General features: G+C 54.3%; 1 protein-coding gene across 1 annotated transcript; it reads right to left on the reverse strand.

Annotated features, from left to right (window-relative positions):
- Positions 1-2,699: 2,699 nt before the first annotated feature.
- LOC144945413 (astacin-like metalloendopeptidase) lies at positions 2,700-21,469 on the reverse strand. The gene is made up of 12 exons (XM_078873932.1): positions 21,119-21,469; positions 17,929-17,986; positions 16,056-16,121; positions 15,016-15,062; positions 12,954-13,056; positions 12,101-12,218; positions 6,128-6,309; positions 5,159-5,295; positions 4,528-4,639; positions 3,948-4,086; positions 3,655-3,739; positions 2,700-3,089 (listed from the first exon to the last, which is right to left on the reverse strand). The coding sequence occupies exons 1-12, from the start codon at positions 21,434-21,436 to the stop codon at positions 2,955-2,957; spliced, it is 1,500 nt and encodes a 499-aa protein (XP_078730058.1). The 5' UTR covers positions 21,437-21,469; the 3' UTR covers positions 2,700-2,954.
- Positions 21,470-24,562: the final 3,093 nt, after the last annotated feature.

Raw genomic sequence — 24,562 nt, forward strand, 5'->3', positions numbered from 1 at the left:
CAAAATGTGGAGGGGAAAAAGCGGAGGACCCAGAGAAAAATCCACGCGACCACGGGGAGAATAGAGAGAGACACGCAAACTCCAAATATTCAGCAGCAGCAGGCGTCAGGGTCGGTATCGAACCCACGACCTCCTGTGTACCAGGCGAGGTAGTTAACATCTCCTAGCCACCGTGATGGTGATGAGAGTGATACACGCAAACTCCGAATATACAGCAGGCATCAGGGTCGGTATCGAACCCACGACCTCCTGTATACCAGGCGAGGTAGTTAACATCTCCTAGCCACCGTGATCATGATGAGAGAGACACGCAAACTCCGAATATACAGCAAGCGTCAGGGTCGGTATCGAACCCACAAACCTCCTGTATACCAGGCGAGGTAGTTAACATCTCCTAGCCACCGTGATCATGATGAGAGAGAGAGACACGCAAACTCCGAATATACAGCAGGCGTCAGGGTCGGTATCGAACCCACGACCTCCTGTATACCAAGCGAGGTAGTTAACATCTCCTAGCCACCGTGATGGTGATGAGAGTGATACACGCAAACTCCGAATATACAGCAGCAGGCATCAGGGTCAAGATCGAACCCACAAACCTCCTGTATTCCAGGCGAGGTAGTTAACATCTCCTAGCCACCGTGATGATGAGAGAGAGAGAAAGACACACAAACTCCAGATATACAGCAAGAGTCAGGGTCGGTATAGAACCCACGACCTCCTGTATACCAGGCGAGGTAGTTAACATCTCGCCGCCACGTAGGGACAGCTGCCACGTGGCTATACTGCCGCAGAGAGCTTGAATGGCCGAGCTGAGACGTGTAATGTAAAGGCGGCCGTGAGCTCGAGACGTTCAAGCCCCGTACGTATCCTTCAAAATAAGATGAAAGTGATTCTCAAGAGAGGTGACGTCATTTATTGAGAACCTCAACAATGTCCAGCATAAGAACTTCGAGTTTAATTACAACACCGGAAAACCCATTCAGCCAACCCACGAATAACGCACCACGCCTGCTATGAACTGTAGCTCAATTTCAATTTAAAGCTTTCGTGACTGCAGGGATTCATCTTCTTGGTTCTTTCGGTAAAGTCACGTAGAAGGGAAATAATAAAATAATAAAAATAAAACATAATAAAATAATTCTCACGACGTTTCGGCCACAACGCAAGCAGCCGTCCTCAGGTGAAGAAAAAGAGGACGTCTGCTTGCGTTGTGGCCGAAACGTCGTGAGAATTATTTTATTATGATTTATTTTTATTATTTTATTATTTCCCTTCTACGTGACTTTACCGAAAGAACCAAGAAAACTGTAGCTCAGTGACGCTCATGGTTGTTACTATTTGTGAATGTGATCACTGTTTTAGGGAGCATCAAGGAAACATTTGACGCTCATCACCCGTTTTTTTTCAAGCGCCGCACAGCCAGTGGTGGAAATTCCACGTTCCTATGACGGTAGTGAGTTTATCCACCGGATAACCACTGTTGATCTTTCCCCACACAAAGCGGTACTTATTTTATCGACCCCCCACCCCTTTCGCCCCACCGCCCGATAGGATGATGGGCTGAGTGAACCACCTCCCACCAACCAGGATTGTAACTCCTAACCTTCAGATAGGAGAGCCACTATTACTTCATCCATATTTCTATCAAGGCGAATAATTATTTCATTATGTATTTCCCCCACAACCCCCCCTCAATCCCAACTTTATTAGAGTTAAGCGATAGTGAGATAAAAAAAAATCAATCATCCTTTAGGTAATTTCACCATAAGAAGTAGACACCGCAGAACTACTTTCGAGATCCACTCGGTTTAATCTGTAAGCCACGAGGGGCCGCTGTACTTCTACACACGCCCCGATACTGAGAAATGCTCTGTCAGAGCAAGCACACGACATCTAAGAACCCTAATTTGACCCCAAAAAATGTTCGTGAAAAATCCAAACTGACGTAACCCTAATTGAGTACTGCGCACGGATCATTGAATGATGCTGGCACATTCGGACCACGACACCGGCACACAGAGGCCGCGCCTTGCGAGTGACGTCGTTGGATCTTTAACGTGGGGCCGTGAGTGAAGCGGACGGCGCGCAGGAGAGAACATTTTTTTTTGTTTTTGTTTACAACACTGGTCAACACACATTTTTTGGCGTAAGTTATTGCAACGGTTTTAAGGCCAGACGTGCTCATCGGAGACGCGGGAGGAGGACGAGAAACTCAACGTGCAAGGTGGTTGCACAGACACCACCGCTGATGTGTAAGTGCGGTTGTCAGTTTCACGCGCGGGGTTTCGCGACCGATTATACACTGGTCAACACACTTTTTCTGGCATAAGGTATTCCCACGGATTCCAAATCTGGCATCAGTTTTTGTCTATCACATCAGGTTTTTTGAGATATCAAATATTGCATTTTCAATAAAAACTGCAGAAGAAAGATATTAAATAAATGTGGATATCTACATAAAATGATATTATAAACACACTATCCTAAAAATACAGCACCATGTTTTAACACTAAAGCAGTCACTGACTCGCAACAACTTGCAATCATAAGTGAGTTAATTTCGGGTAAAATCAATGAAAATATAGGGTATGCCGATAGCATAAAAATGAGATGTGATAGAGCAAATCTGAGATCAGATTTGGAATCAGCACCCTGAAATTAGTCTAAAACAGCTGCAAAAGTCCAGGCCAGAAAAACACGTTTTTTTTTGTTGACCAGTGCAATCAATCCGCACCGCAGCATTAATCGGGGCGGCCGCTGGAACTGAAACCGCGAACCTCTCGCAAGGTCAAGTGGAGGATGCCGCTGCCTGCAACTCCAGTAATTATTTGCCGATGCTGCTGAAGGGGCCATAGCCCCCGAAACGTCGCATATGTACAGTGTTATTGACCAACGCGTTGAGTTTTTTTCAATGAATTCATTATCAGCATCACCACGAGGTCAGCCCCAAATTAACTGAGGGTTCTACTGTAGCTCGCCATGAAGCCGGGGTAGACTTGGGTGCCGTCGGTGTGGAGTTGTATGACCATGTAGTTGCCGCTCGACTTGACGGTGAACGATTGCTTAGAGCCGCAGTACTTGCCGATCTGCGCCCGCACGAACGCACGCACGCACAGCCAATCGATGAACGGCCAATCAAACGGGGGTGAGCAGAGGCAATTGCGAAAGGCACGCTTCAGAGGAGCGCGCAAGGGACAGTTATGATCGTGGCAAGACAGCTGGGGAAGGGGAGGGGGGGAGAGCCTTTGGCCTACTCTTCCTTATCGACCCGTGAAGCCGAACAGAAACCCCGCAATGCATCGTCCGCTGATCTAACTATGGACCCGTCGTGCGGTCTGCGCTCCCTCCAGCAGAGGAAGGGGTGCAGATAGGTGGACATGGGGAGGGGGGGGGGTGTGAAGAAGAGAGGCATCATAACACTCATTCACAGGCCCTTTGCAAACCTCCTGGCTGTTTAACCGGAGCGTGAATTTGTAGCTGTTGATCGACGTAGGCCGAGCGAAAGAAATCACAGAGAGAAGAAGTCCCAAGCGTTACAACTCTTGTCAGTGCAAGTTAGTGAATGTCGGGGGTGGTGTGTGGAGTGGGGGGCGTTAGGGGGGGGGGGGAGGTAGAGGAAAGGGCCTCCCCCCCCCAACCCCCACCTCTCACCTGCGGCGAGCTGGTCCCGGGGCCATTGTATGCGGCGACGAAGTCGTAGGGGCAGAGCGCGGTGCCGAACTCCAGCATGAAGATGCTGCTCACGCCGGCCAGTGACGTCACAATAGGCATCAGCGTCGTCGTCATCGTCGTCGTCATCGACACGCGGTGTGAGCTTTAGCACGGGCAAGCAAGACGCAAGGCCACGCGCTCACAGCCAGAAGATGTTCGCGGTTCGCACTGGACGGCCAGCCCCCCCCCCCCACGCTGGTTAATACTGCGCGGTGGTGTACGGAGAAGATCACCTGAAGGTCACTTCGATTCGCAGTCCCACCGGTGCCGAGAAGTTGTAGAAACAGTCGAGCCGATTGGCGTAGGCGACCGGGTAGCCGGGGCTCATGAAGTTGCCCTGAACGCTGCTGAACGTGGCGTTGCACGGCGTCACTGTGGCACGTGAGACAGAGACCCCCACCCCGGTGAGAAGACTCCGCCATGGACTGTCCCGGAACCCTCCGTTTCCTTTTGAGCCGTTCACCCCAAAACCGGCCAATTTGGTACCCGTCGGGGTGGCGCAATGGGACGACGATTATCTCGGAGCGCGTCGCCTCTGCATCACGCGCGTGCACGATAGCAAGGCGCGCGCGGTAGCTTTATTGTGGGAAAGAGAGAGAGATACGCCGGCGTAGAGGGCACTCTCGCCGCGTATGCCGCGTTCGACACCGATGCAGCCTGCAACCGCTCAATCAAATCTCCTACACGGCGATATGTTTTTTTCTCTCTCTCTATTCGTGTGCGCTCGGCATTGCGCGAGTGTGTTGGTTGTGTCGGCGCGGAGTTGCGAGGCTCGCGGGGGTGTAGGGGGGGTGGTGGGGGTGGGGGTCACACCTGCCAAAGGTGGGGTGAGGGTAACCCCCGGGGGTATGACCCCCCCACAGTACGCGTTGTTGATCTTCAATACGTCCAGCGTGCTCATTCCTTCCCTCTGCCCGATCACCACCTGCTCGCCACGCGCCGGTGACCACCATTGGCACCACCAACAACCTCCACCCCGCCTCTCTCGCCGCGAGCGCTCGGCCCACGGTCGCAACGACTCGGGGCCAATCGAACGAATTCGCTCTGTGGTCGTCGTGTGCGGCCGTGTGGTTGACGATGTTGGGCCGTTGATGTGGTTTGTGCTCAGGCATTGCGATGGTGACCGTGGGGTTTTCGGTTTCGGGTTTGTGGTTATGATCGTGGTTGATTGTGGTTGTGATCGTGGTTGTGTTTATGATCGTGGTTGTGGTTGTGATCGTGATTGTGTTCGTGGTTTTGATCGTGGTTCTTGCTTGTGATAGTAGTTTTGTTTGTGATAGTGGTTGTGGTTGTGATCCTGGTTGTTCTTTGTGATAGTGGTTGTGTTGTGATCATGTTTTTTTTATGATCGTTGTTGTGATCGTATTTGTGTTTGTGATAGTGGTTGTGTTTGTGATCGTGGTTGTGATCGTGGTTGCGATCGTGGTTGTGATGCGTCGAGCACCGTGTCATCCGGGATGGGCACGATGGTGGGCAGCGCGTTGTAGCTGTACGTGTATTTGCTGTAGTGCATCACGGATCTGTAGTCGTAGGGTCCCACAGCGTCGTTTGTGGACATAATCTGGAAATTGTACTCCTTCCCTGTGGGGGGCAGGCAAAGGGGGAGGGGGGGGGGACAGGCGGTGGGACACACGCGGGGGGACCCTCCACCACCCGACGTGACGACGCTGATGAATTGACCGCGTGAGATTTTTTCGCCACCGATGTCACCATTCACAATTGACTTTCGGGTGAGGCGGACCGCCGCGTAAGTTCACACGTGCGCCGTGACCCCATCCTCCAGCCGACACGGCCGATCAAGACGTGGCCAATGCGTCACTGCTGCTTCGGCAGCGCCTCCACCGGCGGCATTGTCGAGAGAGCGATCCACGCGGCATTTGACGATCGTCAAATCAGCCACGTTTGTTCACCGCGCGACAGCTTCGTGTCGGGTGGAGGAGGGGTTTTACGACACATATCTTACTTGTGTGATCTGAACTCACACCCCCCCCGCACCCAGCCAAATGTTGTTTTATTCATCACGACGCTGATGACCACGACGTTGAAGAAAACGACGAGGGGGATGATTGAGGATTGAGGAGGAGGATGATTGAGGACTGAGGAGGAGTCGAAGGAGGAGCCAGGGGAGGAGGAGGAGCCAGGGGATGAGGAGGAGGAGCCAGAGAATGAGCCGAAGGGAGGAGCCAGGGGAGAAGGAGGAGCCAGACGAGGAGCCAGGGGAGGAGGAGCCAGAGGATGAGGAGGGACCCAGCAGAGAAGCTAGGAGAGGCGGAGAAGGAGCCAGAGGAGGAGACAGTGGAGGAGGAAAGGCCAGAGAATGAGCCGAAGGGAGGAGCCAGAGGAGCAGGAGGAGCCAGACGAGGAGCCAGGGATGAGCCGGATGAGCCGGAGGAGCTGGAGGAGGAGCACGCACCCCTCACGATGTTTGCAAAGACGATGCGCACGTGCGCGTCGCGGTCGGTGCGCGACTGCTCGTGCACGAAGCCGAGCGCGTGCATCGTCTCGTGGATGATGACGCCCTTGTAGGTGCACGCGCCCGGCATGATCGACACCGCCGTCGACGTGCGCTGCTGGTAGCCGATGGTCCCGGAGCACCTGGCGCGGTCACGCGGAGGCGTTGGGTGGGGGGGTGAGGAGTGGTAGGGATGGAGGGAGAGGTGGGAGGGGAGAGGGTGGGAGAAGGAGTGGGAGGGATGGAGAGAGCGAGGGAGGGGAGAGGGTGGGAGAATGAATGGGAGGGAGTGAGAGGTGGGAGGAGGGAAAGGGTGGGAGAAGGAGTGGGAGGGATGGAGAGAGCGAGGGAGGGGAGAGGGTGGGAGAAGGAGTGGGAGGGATGGAGGGAGTGGGGAGATGTGGAAGCAGGAATGGGAGGGAGCGAGAGGCGGGAGTGGGAGGGATGGAGGGAGAGGTGGGAGGGGAGAGGGTGGGAGAAGGAGTGGGAGGGAGAAGGGAGCAGAGAGATGTGGAAGCAGGAATGGGAGGGAGCGAGAGGTGGGAGGAGGAGTGGGAGGGATTGAGAGTGAGGGGGGGGGGGAGAAGGAGTGGGAGGGAGATGGGAGTGGGGAGATGTGGAAGGAGGAATGGGAGGGAGTGAGAGGTGGGAGAAGGAGTGGGAGAGATGGAGATAGCGAGGGAGGGGAGAGGGTGGGAGAAGGAGTGGGAGGAAGAAGGGCGCGGGGAGATGTGGAAGCAGGAATGGGAGGGAGTGAGAGGTGGGATGAGGGAGAGGTGGGAGAAGGAGTGGGAGGGATGGAGGGAGCGGGGCGATGTGGAAGCAGGAATGGGAGGGAGTGAGAGGTGGGATGAGGGAGAGGGTGGGAGGAGGAGTGGGAGGGATGGAGAGGGCGCGAACTCCTCATCTTGCCGAGGTTCACCGACGACGCAGAGGTTCGCCGGTCGAGCCCTAGCGGCCGCCCAGGTTACCACCGAGATGCAGATCAACCGGCGGTGGTCAAAGATCGCGCGATGTCGTTCGGTGAGACAGCCACGGGCCATCGTGTGCCGGCTGCGAGTGTCGGGGGGGGTGAGCTAGGCCAGGGATCGGCAGCCTCCAGATCAGCCGCGTGAGGCTCTTGAAATTCGCAAAAAAGAATAGCTCCTCGTGTTGTTTTGTTTGCCTACCCCTGACCATCGAAGTCCAGGTTACCATGGAAGTCCAGGTTACCATGGAAGTCCAGGTTACCATCGAAGTCCAGGTTACCATGCAAGTTCAGGTTACCATGCAAGTCCAGGTTACCATGGATGTCCAGGTTACCATGCAAGTCCAAGTTACCATGCAAGTCCAGGTTACCATGGATGTCCAGGTTACCATGGAAGTCCAGGTTACCATGGAAGTCCAGGTTACCATGGAAGTCCAGGTTACCATTGGAAGTCCAAGTTACCATGCAAGTCCAGGTTACCATGGATGTCCAGGTTACCATGGAAGTCCAGGTTACCATGGAAGTCCAGGTTACCATGGATGTCCAGGTTACCATGGAAGTCCAGGTTACCATGGAAGTCCAGTTCACCATGGAAGTCCAGGTTACCATGGAAGTCCAGGTTACCATTGAAGTTCAGGTTACCATGCAAGTCCAGGTTACCATGGATGTCCAGATTACCATGGAAGTCCAGTTTACCATGAAATTCCAGGTTACCATGGAAGTCCAGGTTACCATGGAAGTCCAGGTTACCATGGAAGTTCAGGTTACCATGGAGGTCCAGGTTACCATGAAAGTCCATGTTACCATGGATGTCCAGATTACCATGGAAGTCCAGTTTACCATGAAATTCCAGGTTACCATGGAAGTCCAGGTTACCATGCAAGTCCAGGTTACCATGGAAGTCCAGGTCACCATGGATGTCCAGATTACCATGAAATTCCAGGTTACCATGGAAGTCCAGGTTACCATGGAAGTCCAGGTCACCATGGAAGTCCAGTTCACCATGGAAGTCCGGGTTACCATGGAAGTCCAGGTTACCATGGAAGTTCAGGTTACCATGGAGGTCCAGGTTACCATGGAAGTCCAGTTCACCATGGAAGTCCAGTTCACCATGGAAGTCCAGGTTACCATGGAAGTTCAGATTACCATGGAGGTCCAGGTTACCATGGAAGTTCAGGTTACCATGGAAGTCCAGGTTACCATGGAAGTCCAATTCACCATGGAAGTCCAGGTTACCATGTATGTCCAGGTTACCATGGAAGTCCAGGTTACCATGGAAGTCCAATTCACCATGGAAGTCCAGGTTACCATGTATGTCCAGGTTACCATGGAAGTCCAGGTTACCATGGAAGTCCAATTCACCATGGAAGTCCAGGTTACCATGTATGTCCAGGTTACCATGGAAGTCCAGGTTACCAAGGAAGTCCAGGTCACAATGGATGTCCAGGTTACCATGGATGTCCAGGTTACCATGGAAGTCCAGGTTACCATGGAAGCCCAGGTTACCATGGAGGTCCAGGTTACCATGGAAGTCCAGGTTACCATGGATGTCCAGATTACCATGGAAGTCCAGTTTACCATGAAATTCCAGGTTACCATGGAAGTCCAGGTTACCATGCAAGTCCAGGTTACCATGGAAGTCCAGGTCACCATGGATGTCCAGATTACCATGAAATTCCAGGTTACCATGGAAGTCCAGGTTACCATGGAAGTCCAGGTCACCATGGAAGTCCAGTTCACCATGGAAGTCCGGGTTACCATGGAAGTCCAGGTTACCATGGAAGTTCAGGTTACCATGGAGGTCCAGGTTACCATTGAAGTCCAGTTCACCATGGAAGTCCAGTTCACCATGGAAGTCCAGGTTACCATGGAAGTTCAGGTTACCATGGAGGTCCAGGTTACCATGGAAGTTCAGGTTACCATGGAAGTCCAGGTTACTATGGAAGTCCAATTCACCATGGAAGTCCAGGTTACCATGTATGTCCAGGTTACCATGGAAGTCCAGGTTACCATGGAAGTCCAATTCACCATGGAAGTCCAGGTTACCATGTATGTCCAGGTTACCATGGAAGTCCAGGTTACCATGGAAGTCCAATTCACCATGGAAGTCCAGGTTACCATGTATGTCCAGGTTACCATGGAAGTCCAGGTTACCAAGGAAGTCCAGGTCACAATGGATGTCCAGGTTACCATGGATGTCCAGGTTACCATGGAAGTCCAGGTTACCATGGAAGCCCAGGTTACCATGGAGGTCCAGGTTACCATGGAAGTCCAGGTTACCATAGAAGTCCAGTTCACCATGGAAGTCTAGGTTACCATGGAAGTCCAGGTTACCATGGAAGTCCAAGTTATCATGGATGTCCAGGTTACCATGGAAGTCCAGGTTACCATGGAAGTACAGGTTACCATGCAAGTCCAGGTTACCATGGATGTCCAGGTTACCATGGAAGTCCAGGTTACCATGGAAGTCCAGGTTACCATGCAGGTCCAGGTTACCATGCAAGTCCAGGTTACCATGGAAGTCCAGGTTACCATGCAAGTCCAGATTACCATGGAAATTCAGGTTACATGGAAGTCCAGGTTACCATGCAGGTCCAGTTTAGCATGCAAGTCCAGGTTACCATACAGGTCCAGGTTACCATGGAAGTCCAGGTTACCATGGAAGTCCAGGTTACCATGCAAGTCCAGGTTACCATGGAAGTCCAGGTTACCATGCAAGTCCAGGTTACCATGGAAGTCCAGGTTCACCATGGATGTCCAGGTTACCATGGAAGTCCAGGAAACCATGGAAGTCCAGTTTACCATGCAAGTCCAGGTTACCATGGAAGTCCAGGTTACCATGCAAGTCCAGGTTACCATGCAAGTCTAGGTTACCAAGGGGCAAAGGTCGGCAACCTGTGGCTCTACAGCCGCCTTGAGGATTGTTTCATAACCGTTATTTATCAAAGACTGTCTCTCCTATTCACCCCGCGCACTGTGGCTATTGAAATTTAAAGTAAAATTGTATATATACACGAGCTTTACTACCCGGCTTCGCCCGTGGCGATGTTCACACACCACACCAGTTACTCGTTTGAGGCTGAGTCGACCTAGGGGAGGCCCAGGACCAGTTCAAATAATCGTCACCGGTGGAGGCCGTGAGCGGGAATGGAACTCGGGTCGCCGGGTTCATAGTGCGGCGCGCTACCCGCTACACTACAATGCGTTACGATTCCACGTGCGCGGGTCACGTGACAGATGTGACGTCACAGCTCACTTTCCGTGCAAACAATATATGCATTATTAAGCCCCCCCCCCCCCCCCAAAAAAAAAGAAAAAAAGTGTATTTTTATAATGTTTGCATGGTGTACAGTCTGGAAAGCACCAACATGGCAAATTTCAAGTTTGTTGCATGTCGGGAAGTACGCTAAACATTTAGAACAGACACACATAATCGCACCTTTGCCTTTTATACAGGGTGACCCAAAAAAAACGGGCCCCAACTCTAATTAGGCCCCGTTTCTTAGTGTTTTGTCCGAATGAAATGAAACTTTGGTCATAACTAGTTTATTATATTCAAAACATCAAATCAAAACACTAGGGTCTTTGGCCTTTTTTTCTCCGTTCTACAGCATGTGCTCTAGATGGCCTCCATTTAGCTCCGTGCATTTCTTGAGGCGCAGCACGAAGTTGTCCATGACGTTCTTACAGACTGAATTGGTAATGGCTCTCATCTCCTCCCTGATGGTTTCCTTGAGTTCCGTGATGGTTCTGGGTTTCCCTGCGTAGACTCTGTCCTTAAGATAGCCCCAAAGAAAAAAATCTGGGGGGCTTAGGTCCGGGCTATGGGGTGCCCACTCAAAATCAGTCTTGAGACTGATCACTCGGCCTCCGAAGTTCTCTTTCAGCCAATCTCGGGACAGGTTTGAGGTGTGAGAACTTGCTCCGTCTTGCTGGAACCAGAACTTGCTCATGAGCGACGGGTAGAGGGTCTGGAGCTCACTCTTGAAGGTTTTGAGGACCTCCACATACCGCTCCTTGGTGACTGTCACTGCTGCGCCAGATTCTTCGATGAAGATTGGTCCGATGATGCCTCTGGCCGAGATTGCAGCCCACACCGTGCACTTAGGAGAGTGCAAGGGCTTGGTGGCTACTTCATTGGGTCTGGAGGACCCCCAGAAGACATTTGTCTTGGAGTTCGCCTTTCCGTCAAGATGGAAGTGGGCTTCATCTGAGGTCCAAAGGAGGTTAAGGAAACTTGGTGTCTCCTCGATCTTCTCGAGCATCTTGACTGCCATAGCGCTCCTCTGCTTCTTGTCTGAGGCTGTAAGGGTCTGCAGCGTCTGTATTTTGTATGGGTAAGCCCTGATATCGTTCACCAGCACTCTCCTGCAAGTCTCACGGGACATACCGAGGGACTGACTTCGCTTACGCACAGAGCGTTTCGGACTCTGCTGGAGAGACTCTCTCACACTTTCGACCAGCTCGGCTGTTCGCTTCTTGGGACGTCCCGAGTGGCTTGGACGGTTCTCACTGGCAGCGTTGAGGTTCTCCACGGTCCCATACTTCTCGAAGTGGGCCACCCAGTTCTGAATTCTGCTTTTGGATGGAGCCTTTTCACATTCGAACTGACGCATGAAACTGTCCTGGGTTTTCTTAAACGAGCCTGTCTTGTAGTAAAATTTAACACAGTGTATTCTTTGTCCCAGCTCCCACTGGGGTCTTGGTGTACTCACGGTCGTTGATTCTGCCATGTCCTGTAAAATAAGGGCAATCGGTGAATAAATAAAGGAGATATCACATAAAGTGTACACGGGGCCCGTTTTTTTTGGGTCACCCTGTATATATGGAGATATACCTGTACCGAATAAGACACCAAAAAAGTCGCTCTTCTTGTTCTCTTCGTTGCCCAGCCCCTGGGCTAGGGCCCCTGTGTCACTGGCCAGTTCGACAACACCGTTGGATGGCCGTGGCCCCACGCGACTCACATGCCGCCGTTGTAGAAGTTGATGTAGCTCGCCTCCGACGTGCGTGGGAAGAAACGGAGGCACGTCTTCGTCTGAAAATCCTGGAACGCCTGCGCAAAGACGGCCAGATTCTCCGGGCCTAAACATAACACCCGGAGGAAGATGTGGGGGGGGGGGGGGTGGGGTTGATGGGACGCGCACAGATGGGTTAGGCCAGTGGCGTAGTAATTGCATTATCAGCTCAGGGGGTGCGGCAATCGGTCAGGTGAGACTCCGATATTCCATATCGCCGGCCTGACCTAATTGCATCGTTACGCTCACGGCCTCGAACACTTAACGCTGTGGGGGCGCTCCGTCTTCACTTCTGAAAACAAATCGCATGGTTGTTGCCAAGGGGATCCCCAACTCGCAGCTTAGCGACGATGGAAGGGGCGGAGGGGGGCAAGGCACCCCCTGCCCCCACGCTCGTTACGCTGCTGACTTCGAAGGATGCGCGTGCTATATAAGTTCCCCACAGGTCCTCACGCTCATCGCGAGTGACAGCCGCTTCTCCGCTGCGGCTATTCCGGGTCGCGGCTTCCGCCTACCGGCAGTCTACCGGCGACGGCGACAATTAGGGAGACGGCGTGAGACCGTCTCCATGGGGGACCAGGTCCTCACCTGGCAAACCACGCCCAGACTACACCAACGGTGGCTGCGGCCACGACCCATCACCACGGACCACCGATCCAATTCCTTTGAACTGATTTTGTTTGCTGTGTTTTGCTTGTCCGACGTACGAACATCCCCCCGGTCCGCCTGGCGACGCACGACAAGACACGTTCGGCACACCACGGCCACTACTCGGCCCCACGCTGCCGGACACGGCGCGTACTGTAGTACGAGGAGAAGGCGTAGGGGATGCGAACCAGGCCGTCGGGGGATGCGGGCCACCGCGCCGAGGGGTCGCTCACGATGCTGCGGATCGCGTTCGCCTTCTGCAAGCGGCGCTCGCACGCGCGCAACCAGACAGACAGACAGACACGCAGGCAGACAGACAGACAGACAGGCAGGCAGACAGACAGACAGACAGGCAGACAGACAGGCAGACAGACAGGCAGGCAGGCAGACAGGCGAGCGAGTGAGTGAGAGAGCGAAGGGCGTTGGAGGCGAGCGCTCTTGGCGAGCGCCTGCGAAGATTGGCACGGCACACGAGTAGGGGGTGGGTGGCCAACACCACGCCCGGCCGCCTTTGTCTCCCCAGTGACGATGTTTACACATCGCACCAGATACTCTTTAAGGCTGAGTCGACCTTAGGGGAGGCCCAGGCCCGGTTAGGTGGCCGGCACCGCGTCACGGCCGCCCCTTTGTCTCCCCCACCGCTGGCGTGCTCGAGTGCAGCGCAGAGGAGTACGTGCACGCATGTTAAGGCCGAGTTGACCTAGGAGAGAGGCCAAATAATGGACCGTCGTTTTTCTTTTTCCCCCCTTTCCCTTCCAGATATTCGTCACTGAAAATCGGTCGCAGGCGGGAGTCAAGACTCGGGGTCGCCGCCTTTCGCAGCGCAGTGCGCGTGCAACCGCAGTTGCAATCACGTCCACGCGTCACCACACGCGTCACGACCTCATTGTCTGTGACGTCATGATTTCGGATTCATCGTATTGGGGAATTTGGGTCGGAGAAGAATGTTTTTGTTTGTTATTTGTGCAGACTGCAGTGCACGTCGTAAGGGGTGAGCTCCCCGACTCACAGATGGAGTCGGAAAATCCGAAGGATTGGGCCGAGATGGCGAAATTTGTGCACGATCCAAATTCTCGCCTCGCTTCGGATATGCCCGAAGTTGTGACGTCACGCGGCGTGACGTCACAAACGGGCAAGTCACTTCCGTGAGTTTTCCCCGCCCAAAATGGCGTCGCGTGGCGTCTGGTTACGTCACTACAGGATGAGGCACAGCGGTGGCTAGGAGATGTTAACTACCTCGCCTGGTATACAGGAGGTCGTGGGTTCGATCCCGACCCCTTGACGCCTGCTGTCTATTGTGAGTTTGCGTGTCTCTCTGTCTCTCATCATCATCACGGTGGTGAGGAGATGTTTACTACCTCGCCTGGTGTACAGGAGGTCGTGGGTTCGATCCCGACCCTGACGCCTGCTGTATATTTGGAGTTTGCGTGTCTCTCTTATCGAATGGATTTTTCTCCGGGTCCTCTGGTTCACCCCCACCCCCCTACACAGATTTAGAATCACCATCGCGCATTTAGAGTAATGTGGCTTCGATACATTCCCACGTGATGAGCCACTTCTCTGAGCTGGCATTTATGGCCAGGTCGTTTCTGCAAAAAAGCCGTCTAGCTTAATGGGCCTTACCAGGTAAAAATAAATAAAGTTGTGTAGCCCAGATAAAAAAAAAAACATTGAGCAATGAATGGTGACTACTGACGGGGAGACCTGGGCTCCACCACAGTAACGTGGTTACTCCAGCTAACACACAAAGACAAATATCCCCCGTATAGCCTTAACAGACTGTAGGGGCAAGTGCTGTAAGCGAGCACCTAAAAAAAAACACACACACGAACAACACACGAACTATTACAAGACGACTTGGGAATGAGGCTTTCACTCAGCGGTGGATCGACCATGGTCGATGACAATGATGATGACCACGACGATGATGATGATGCTGACGACGACGATGATAATGATGCTGATGATGAGCATGCATTTTAGAGTATTTGTCTGCAATACATTTCCACGTGGTAAGCCACTTTTGTTCAGCTATAATGCGTGGCCATGTCGCTTCTGAAAACCAACTGTACAGCTGAGTGGGTCTTACCAGTTAAAATAAAATAAATAAAATAAATAAAAATGTGAGCGCTAAGACCCGACACGTTGTCACCTCGCGCAAGTTCAGCTGTGAGATGTGAATGAATCCGAGAAGCATCGCTGGCCTGCTGCATTACCGGGGGTATGATGTCTCCTTCTAGCAGTCCCATCTCTTTCACTTTGCCTGCAAAAGAACCGAGCAGGTAGGGTTCATCATCATCGCCATCAAAACGTTGTCCATTGTATGCACTTCGAACTTCTTTCGCACCGTACGTAGCCAACCGTGCAATCCCCCGGATCAACCCCCCCCGCCACACCGCGCTCCCTCTGCCTTCCCCCGGACACGGCGGTTAGGGGGTGGGGTGGAGAGGCGAGGTTCTGGGATTTGTTTTCTGGAGCCAAGCCCTCGGCAGCTCCGGCTGAAGTGAAGTCCTGGAATGGGTGCGGGAGTGGATCAGCGTGAGCGAGTGGACGTGCATGAGCGGTGGTGCAGCGGTTAGCGCCACGCTGCGCTACGAACCTGGCGACTCGGGTTCGATTCGCGCTCACGGCCGACACCGGCGACGATTATCTGATCCGGGCCTGCGCCTCCCCTAACGTCGACTCAGCCTCAAAGGAGTAGCTGGTGCGATGTGTAGACATCGTCACTAGGGAGACAAAGGCGGCCGGGCGTGGTGTTGGCCACCCACCCCCTCGTGTGCTGTGCCGACCTTCATAGGTGATCGCTAGCAGCACTTGCCCCTAGCGTCTGCTACAGGCTACACGGGGGATCTTTGTCTTTGTTGTATGAGTTTGAGTAGATGTGGCTGGGATTGAGCTTGTGTCGTAGGTGTATTTATGTGCGCGACTGCACGGGTGTGTATGCCGGTAGTGCAGTGGACACTGGACAGTGTGCTGCACGCTGCACTACTAGCCCGACGACTCGAGATCAATTCTCGCTGAGGGCCAACATCGGTGACGATTATCTCAGCCAGTCCCCGGCCTCCCCTAGGTCGACTCAGCCTTAAACATGAGTACCCGGTTCAGTGTGTGTGTGTAGACATCAGTGGCGGGGAGACAAAGGCGGCCGGGCGTGGTCTTGGCCACCCCACCACCTCGCGTGCCGTGCCCGCCTTATCCAGACGCCCGCTAACAGCGCTTGCGCACAAACACCCCCGTTGTGTTGCGAGGAACGAACCTTCATTGACCCTGACGATCAGGTCGTGGATGGTCTCGTCCGTCGCTCGCAATGTGCCCGCGCTCTCTGCGAACACGGCGCGACAACGCCACGGCACGGAACAGGGAGCGGTTAGAGCAGCGCTCTGCATCTCATGGGTCTCGGGGGCACACTGGCGGGCACCCTGGGTGGACTTTAGTGCGGCCCCCGACATTACAGAGATGGTGACACCCTCCCACCACCCCCGCGCAGCCCACCCCACTATCACCATCGTGCTTGCTGTCAAAACCCCGGTGGTGTCTAATGCGTGGCTGCTCTCACGCGCTGATGATGTCTTATCGGCGAAAGTGCCCTCCCCCCCAACCAGCGCCGGATTATCCGAGTAGCAAAAGTAGCTGCATACGCTACGGGCCCCCACTTTCAAGGGCCCCGCGCTAAATGTTTTCAAGCTATCAATTCCTGTTCAATGAATCTGCACTTGCTCTATTACTATAGTACTATACTGCCCTTCAACTTTTATGAACGACTGGGCGTTTAAGGTCAGCGATTTGTCTTATTATCAGGCTGTATAGCAGATGAAAAAAACAATTACTTCACTATGCAAGTAAAAAAAAAATTCGTGTTTCAATATTTACGTTTTTTTATATTTAGGGCCCCGTTATCACATATGCTACAGGCCCCGCACGAGCTTAATCCGGCACTGCCCTCCTCTGAAAATGTGTGAAGAGACCGCTGTGTTGGAGCAACGCGTGGGCTTAGTGGTGGTGCTGTCAGTGATCGGTGCACCGTGCTGTGAACTGGGGCACCTGAGTTCGATCTCCAGGCACGGTTAAAAGGAGTGGGAGAGTTGACATCTGAAACCTGAGCTGACGTGCAACAATAACCGCCGTCCGCCTACTAGAGTGGCGGCGGCGAGGTCATCACGGCGCTTGTGCCAGGCTAGGTGCACCTCGGGGCCACGTGGAGTGCCAAAGTCTCGCTGGCAGAGAGTCACGGGACCTACCCACGTGTGATAGTTCGACCCACTGCGATGACTGGCAGATGCACCGGCTGTTCCCTCGACTGTGTCAACTTGCTGCGTTCTATCCACCCCGTGCTCCGGCCGTTGTTGCTGGAGGGCGTCCTTCACTAAAGCCGCCTCCTCCATGGAGGCCAACCATGACACCGCTGGTGCCGGTCAACGGCAAGTCCGCTCAGCTTCACGTCCTCCTGTACCACGCGGGCCCATCTCTTCTCTAGCCCTTGCCGCGCCCGTTTAGGCCCCCCTCTATCCGACCAAACAAACCTGACCTGCCCCCTCCGTCACTTGTCACCGACACGGATTAAGGATATTTTCTGGACCTCAGCCCCATACAGCTCCGGTTGAAATCGAGCTCTTTATAGACGTACAACAAAAGCATAAATTCGCGTCTTGTGGACATTACAAATAACGCAATAGGTGAACAGACATTACGTCTCCTTCGTACATGTGTCATCTGCTTCTGATGATGATGTTGCTGGTGATACCCTCATTGTTACTGGATGCACACGATGGTGATGCTTCTGATTGTGGTGGTGATGATGGGTGGAGAACGATAGTGTAGTGTTTAGCGCGCTGCACTACGAACCCGGCGACCCGAGTTCGATTCCCGCTCACAGCCAACACCAGTCACGATTATTTGAACCAGTCCTGGGTCCCCCCTAGGTCGACTCAGCCTCAAATGAATACCTGGTGCGGTGTAAAAATATCTCCACTCGGGAGACAAAGGCGGTCGGGCGTGGTACTGACCACCCACCCCCTCGTGTACCGTTCCGGCCTTCATAGGTGCTCGCTAACAGCACTTGCCCCCAACAGTCTGTTAAGGCTATACGGGGGATCTTTGTCTTTGATGATGATGTTGGTGATGATGCATACCCGGTGATGCCGCTTGACCGGCTCTGGAGTCGCTCGCAAAATGAGGCGCGCTCGGTATCTGCACAGAGCAACAACACAAACAACACGAGCACGTGACACAACACGAGCACGTGACACAACACGAGCACGTGACACAACACGAGCACGTGACACAACACGAGCACGTGACACAACACGAGCACGTGACACAACACGAGCACGTGACACAACACGAGCACGTGACACAACACGAGCACGTGACACAACACGAGCACGTGACACAACACGAGCACGTGACACAACACGAGCACGTGACACAACACGAGCACGACAGGCACATCACGGCCGCGCATTGGCTGATGGTGATGCTGCTGCTGCATTGGCATCAGTGCACGGATGACTAAACAAGAATATTCAACGAGTTGGTCAAGAATAAAACTGCGCGCGCGTGTGTGGCCTTAAAATGCAAAACGACAATAGGCGACGTTTCGGGCAATGGCCCTTCTTCACAGCACACGAATAGTCGAGAGAGGTAGAGGCATGGCCCCCTTTATGAGCTACGAAACAGGCTCATTGCTCAAAACGTCACCGATTATACGAGTGCTTTTTTTCTTCCATTTTAATGCCACACTGCGATTGACAAACGCGTTTCGTCGTTCATTGACAAACCACATTCGTTGCTTTCGTTCAGCCACTAAAAATTGCCACGAGAGTGTGGGCCCCTCGCGCGCTTTCAATCGGCTTCGGCGTCACACTCGTCCATAAATGACGTCACGCACCTAGTGGGGGGGGGGGGGTCAGACATTTGTGACGATGTGCGACGAAGGGAGGGGGGGGAGATTTGAGAAATGTGACGTCACATAAAAATGCGCAACTTTAAATAAATCTAGACAACACGTTCTACTTAAATAAATAGACTTTTTAATAAATGATTTCTCCTACAACATCAGAGTGCAGCGCCACATTAAATACGCATGACAATAGTTTAAAGCGATTTGAAGCACATTTTATTTTTGGGGGGGAGGGGGGGGGGTCAGAGCTTTGTGACGTCATATTTGAGGGGGTGGGTCTGATTTTTTGTGACGCCGTGTGACGAAAGGGGGGGGGGGTCAAAAATCGTCCAAAATCGCGCGACGTCATTTATGGACGGCCCCTTGTTACAAGGCGGAGAAAGGCGGCCACAAATGACGAAATACGCCCGTGGATCGTGATGACGACGATGATGACCCTCCTAGACTCGCTCGCTCAATCCACCTCCTCACTCGCTCGACCACCGTGCCCGTTGAAGCCCCGATGCGAGCACAGCAACTCAGGGTTGAGCGGGCTACGTTGGCACATCGCAGCTACTCGAGGTGACGTCGCCGTAGACCACACGGCAACACGCGCAAGACGCGTGCGTTTAATGATGCCAGAGGACTCTCCTCCGTCGGTGAGGACTTCTGCTGCTCAGTGTGCGACATCTCGGCGTTTGACCTCTGACCTAATTGTGTGACCTCCTCTCAAAGTGTCTCACCTCTCGATTCACCAGCCAGCCACCAAACCGCTTCAAGCACTCCAACTCCACCAGACCATCTCTCTCACCCAACCACGACCGATTTCAATTACTTCCCTCCACTCCACCAGCAACATGTCAGAATCGTCTGGAGGAATCCGATGAGCTATGAAGCTCTTTTTCATAGATGTCTAGAATGGGCGGGTCACCACCAGCTAAAGCACTCAACTCCATCAGACCATCGCTCTGAGCTAACCAGCCCCGACTTGAGGCCCACTCAACTTCTACACCTCACCGTCTCTCGCCCATACACTCACTACTACCACCCACCACCACCACCCACCCAACACCCACCTACTACCACTACTACCCACAACCACCCACTACCACCACCACCCAAAATCACCACCCACTACCACCACCACCACCCACTACCACCACCACCCACCACCACCCACCCACTACCATCCACTACTACCACCACCATCCACTACCACCACCCACCACTACCCACGACCACACACTACCACCACCACCCACCAACACCCACTACCCACCACCATCACCCACCACCATCACCCACTACCACCACCCACTACCACCACCACCACCCACCACCCACCACCACCCACCACCCACTACCACCACCACCCACCACCCACCACCACCCACCACCCACCACCACCCACCACCACCCACTACCACCACCCACTACCACCACCACCACCCACCACCCACCACCACCCACCACCCACTACCACCACCACCCACCACCCACCACCACCCACCACCACCCACCACCACCCACTACCACCCACTACCACCACCCACTACCACCACCACCACCCACCACCCACCACCACCCACCACCCACTACCACCACCCACTACCACCACCACCCACCACCCACCACCACCCACTACCACCCACTACCACCACCACCCACCACCCACTACCACCACCACCCACCACCCACCACCACCCACTACCACCCACTACCACCACCACCCACCACCCACTACCACCACCACCCACCACCCACCACCACCCACTACCACCACCACCACCCACCACCCACCACTACCCACCACCCACTACCACCACCACCCACCACCCACCACCACCCACCACCCACCACCACCCACCACCACCCACTACCACCCACTACCACCACCCACTACCACCACCACCACCCACCACCCACCACCACCCACCACCCACTACCACCACCACCCACCACCCACCACCACCCACCACCCACCACCACCCACCACCACCCACTACCACCCACTACCACCACCCACTACCACCACCACCACCCACCACCCACCACCACCCACCACCCACTACCACCACCACCCACCACCCACCACCACCCACCACCCACCACCACCCACCACCACCCACTACCACCCACTACCACCACCACCACCCACCACCCACCATCACCCACCACCCACTACCACCACCACCCACCACCCACCACCACCCACCACCCACTACCACCACCACCCACCACCCACCACCACCCACCACCCACCACCACCCACCACCACCCACTACCACCCACTACCACCACCCACTACCACCACCATCACCCACCACCCACTACCACCACCACCACCCACCACCCACCACCACCCACCACCCACCACCCACCACCACCCACCACCCACTACCACCATCACCCACCACCCACCACCACACACCACCACCCACCTTGACGTCGCCGGCCACGCCGTCACCGCCGATCATCTTGGAGGCCCCAGGGGAGCCGTTGGTCGCGTTGGTCGCGGGCCGCGTGTTGATCGCCACATGCACGAGGGCGCCCAGGATGCAGATCAACAGCAGCAGCTGGAGCGCGTCGCGCGTGCGTTGCAGCCAGGGCGGGTACAGCTGATGATGCTGCTGCTGAAGCTGCTGCTGGAATATCACGTCGGTGCTGCCCTGCATCTTCTTGCTGTAGGCGCTGGCCTCAGCCATGTCCGAGATCGAGTACTTGTTGAGGTCCACGCTCCTTCTCCGCGCCCCTTCCATGGCCAGTCGAAAAGAATGCAAAGCAACCGCGGTGTTGGCCCTGCTGCTGCTGTTGTTGTTGTGTGATGGTTGCGTGGGTGCACGCGTGTTGGTGTACGTGAGTGCCTGTCTGCTTTGGAGTCTAGGGGTGTATATGGGTGTATGCATGTGTGTGTGTGGAATTTAATTAGGCATGTGTGTGTGTGTGATAAATGTGCTCGCTATCAGCACTTGCCCCAACAGTCTGTTAATGTGTGTGTGCTTGCGTGTGTACGTCTATAAGTATATATACAGCAGAGGTAATTTAACTTCTCAAACTTTAACACACGCTATTAAAGCAACACGGCTGCTCTCATCGAGCAAACGTTAATTAAGAGACGCCTGTAATGGCTTTCAACAATCTCCAAAGTCCTTACTTGTGTTTATATAGACCTGCCCTGCACGCGTGTGCATGTGCGCGCGTGTGTAAAGGTACACTCCCACACGCACGTGCTTACGTGCGTACATACACGTGCTCGCCTTAGGCTAGACCCACCTTTAATTACAAGAACGCACGGTGATTACCCGTACCCACCTTTACGTCTCCATCAAAACAAGAGGGCCTGGGCTAAATTTGGACCACCACCACCACCACCACCATCATTATTAACATCATCATCATTATCATTATCGCGACCACCACGACCGACAAAATCCAGTCCAGGTGACTCCAATGGTCACTTGCGGGCGGGGCGGGCGAGGGGTGGGGGTCTCCATCACTTAGCCGAGATTCTCATTTTGAAGACGAAACTCGCGATTGCATCGCCGCCGGGCATGAGCCGGGTGGCTCAGAGGTCAAAGCACCGTGCTCACGTTGCCTCCTAGGGCTGAGGACTCGAATCCAGGGTTCAGATTAAATCGGATCCTGCGGGTGTTGCGAGACGGGACCGGCGGTTGCAGCCCCTGCCCGAGACGACTACAATTGCGGCGCCCAAAAGGCGCATCGCAACTGGCATGGGATCCGCGTCTAAATGATGGCTAAGATCTTGATTTGAAGCTTTCGTGACTGCAGGAATCCATGCCCTTTGGTTCTTTCGGTAAAGTCACGTAGATGGAACATGTAATAGATCACGACGTTTCGATCGCAACACAGGCAACCGTCATCAGGTGAGGCGAACACAGCAGGAGAACTGCTGACGCAGGAGAGAGAGGACGACTCAGATAGAGAGAGAGGATGACCCAGAGAGAGAGAGGACGACTCAGAGAGAGAGAGAGGACGACTCAGAGAGAGAGGACGACTCAGAGAGAGAGGACGACTCAGAGAGAAAGAGGACGACTCGAGAGAGAGGACGACTCAGAGAGAGAGAGAGGATGACCCAGAAAGAGAGAGGACGACTCAGAGAGAGAGAGAGAGAGAGAGAGAGGACGACTCGAGAGAAAGAGGACGACTCAGAGAGAGAAAGAGGACGACTCAGAGAGAGAGAGAGGATGCCCCAGAGAGAGAGAGGACGACTCAGAGAGAGAGAGAGGACGACTCAGAGAGAGAGGACGACTCGAGAGAAAGAGGACGACTCAGAGAGAAAGAGGACGACTCAGAGAGAGAGAGAGGACGACTCAGAGAGAGAGGACGACTCAGAGAGAGAGAGGACGAGTCCGTGCCATGCAGGCGGAACAAGGTGTGGAGTCCGCAATGTTCGCTGCTCACCGCTCTCTCCTGCCACAGTCAGGGAACCACTGCCCCCACCCCCCGCCCCCCTCGACACCCCAAGTGTAAGGGAGCTTTGGCGATATTTGCGTGCGGTGATCCACCAACTCTCGCTGCTGCCTCCACAGTGCTGGGCTGTGCAGGCCACGTGCAGCAAAGCCACCACCACCGCCGCCACCACCCAGAGGGATGTCTGGTGACTATTTGTGTTTTCATCCCGTTATGTGTATTTGGTATTTTCGATGTGAGTATAGTTTTTAACCGGAACCTTTCTGTCGGCTTTAGCGTTACACTCAACGGGGAGGTGAATCACTCGGTCCACTGAAGATCCTGGAGCTCGTGCATGCGAGTGCTTAGCTTGGGAATAAGAGCAGCGGTAGTGGGCCTCGCCTAGGTGGACTCAGCCTTAAATGAGTATCCAATACCTTGTGCGTGGTGTGCTCGTGTGTGTGTTAAATGGGGGAGCGGTGGTGTAGCGGTTAGCGCCACACTGCGCTACGAACCCGGCGGCCCGAATTCGATTCCCGCCCACGGCCAACACCAGTGGCGATTATCTGAACCGGTCCTGGGCCTCTCGTAAGTCGACTCAGCCTCAAATGAGTACCTGGTGCGGTGTATAAACATCGCCACTATGGAGACAAAGGCGGCCGGGCGTGGTGTTGACCACCCACCCCCCCGTGTGCCTTTGCCGGCCTTCATAGGCGCTCGCTAACAGCACTTGCCCCGACAGTCTGTTCAGGCTACACGGGGAGATCTTTGCCTTTGCGAACATCGTCACACGGGAGAGACGAAGGCGGCCGGGCGCTAGACTCGGAGTAGCAGCAGCAGGAGAAGCAGCAGGAGCGATGTGGTACTTTAATGGGACCCTGTACCCTGTGAGATAAACCCTCAATGTCCCTCTGACGCACGCCTCCCACCTATACAGAAGGGTGAGTGACCTACGGGGGGAAGACGTCTGTGCAATGTGCTGCACATGGAATGCTCGGCACGGCAGAGGTGGAACCTTCAAGCGAGAAAGTGACGGTGAAGACGCCTCTCCTTTCGACGTGAGAGTGGAATGAGCTCGCAGCGAATCCGCGATTCGCTGCTAATGAACTTAATTGTGGGGTGTGGTGCCATGGGGTGGAGTTGGGGGGAGGGGGCGGACGGGAGGGGATGGGGAGGAATTTATTTTGAGCACCAATAATATAACCTGCGGACTGTTGGCACCATAAGAGTGTTCCTCACGCAAAGCCAGCGGCCACGCGGCCTTCTGGGAGCGCTGCGATTCACAGCAGCGTTGATTCAGCACAAGCAAACTCTTGAGCCGGTTTCGACACGCAGGGTCTCAGCAGCAGCAGCAGTCGGGCTCGCTTGAGAGCAATGCTGGGTGTACTGCTGGATGTCACAGGCAAAGGACCCTCTCCGTGCGATATGGTTCCGAGCAGTGGCGTAGTGACCGCGTTATCAGCTCAGCACGGTCG

The sequence above is a fragment of the Lampetra fluviatilis genome, chromosome 37 (assembly GCF_964198595.1).
Source record: "Lampetra fluviatilis chromosome 37, kcLamFluv1.1, whole genome shotgun sequence".
Classification (NCBI taxonomy): Eukaryota; Metazoa; Chordata; class Hyperoartia; order Petromyzontiformes; family Petromyzontidae; genus Lampetra; species Lampetra fluviatilis.

Excerpts from the sequence above, each read along its gene's own strand:
- LOC144945413 (XM_078873932.1), bottom strand. The coding sequence starts at position 21,436 with ATGGAAGGGGCGCGGAGAAGGAGCGTGGACCTCAACAAGTACTCGATC. Across the intron at positions 5,296-6,127 it reads CTTTGCAAACATCGTGAGGG|GGAAGGAGTACAATTTCCAG; the intron begins GTGCGTGCTCCT and ends TGCCCCCCACAG. Across the intron at positions 3,740-3,947 it reads CGAATCGAAGTGACCTTCAG|CATCTTCATGCTGGAGTTCG; the intron begins GTGATCTTCTCC and ends CGGCGTGAGCAG.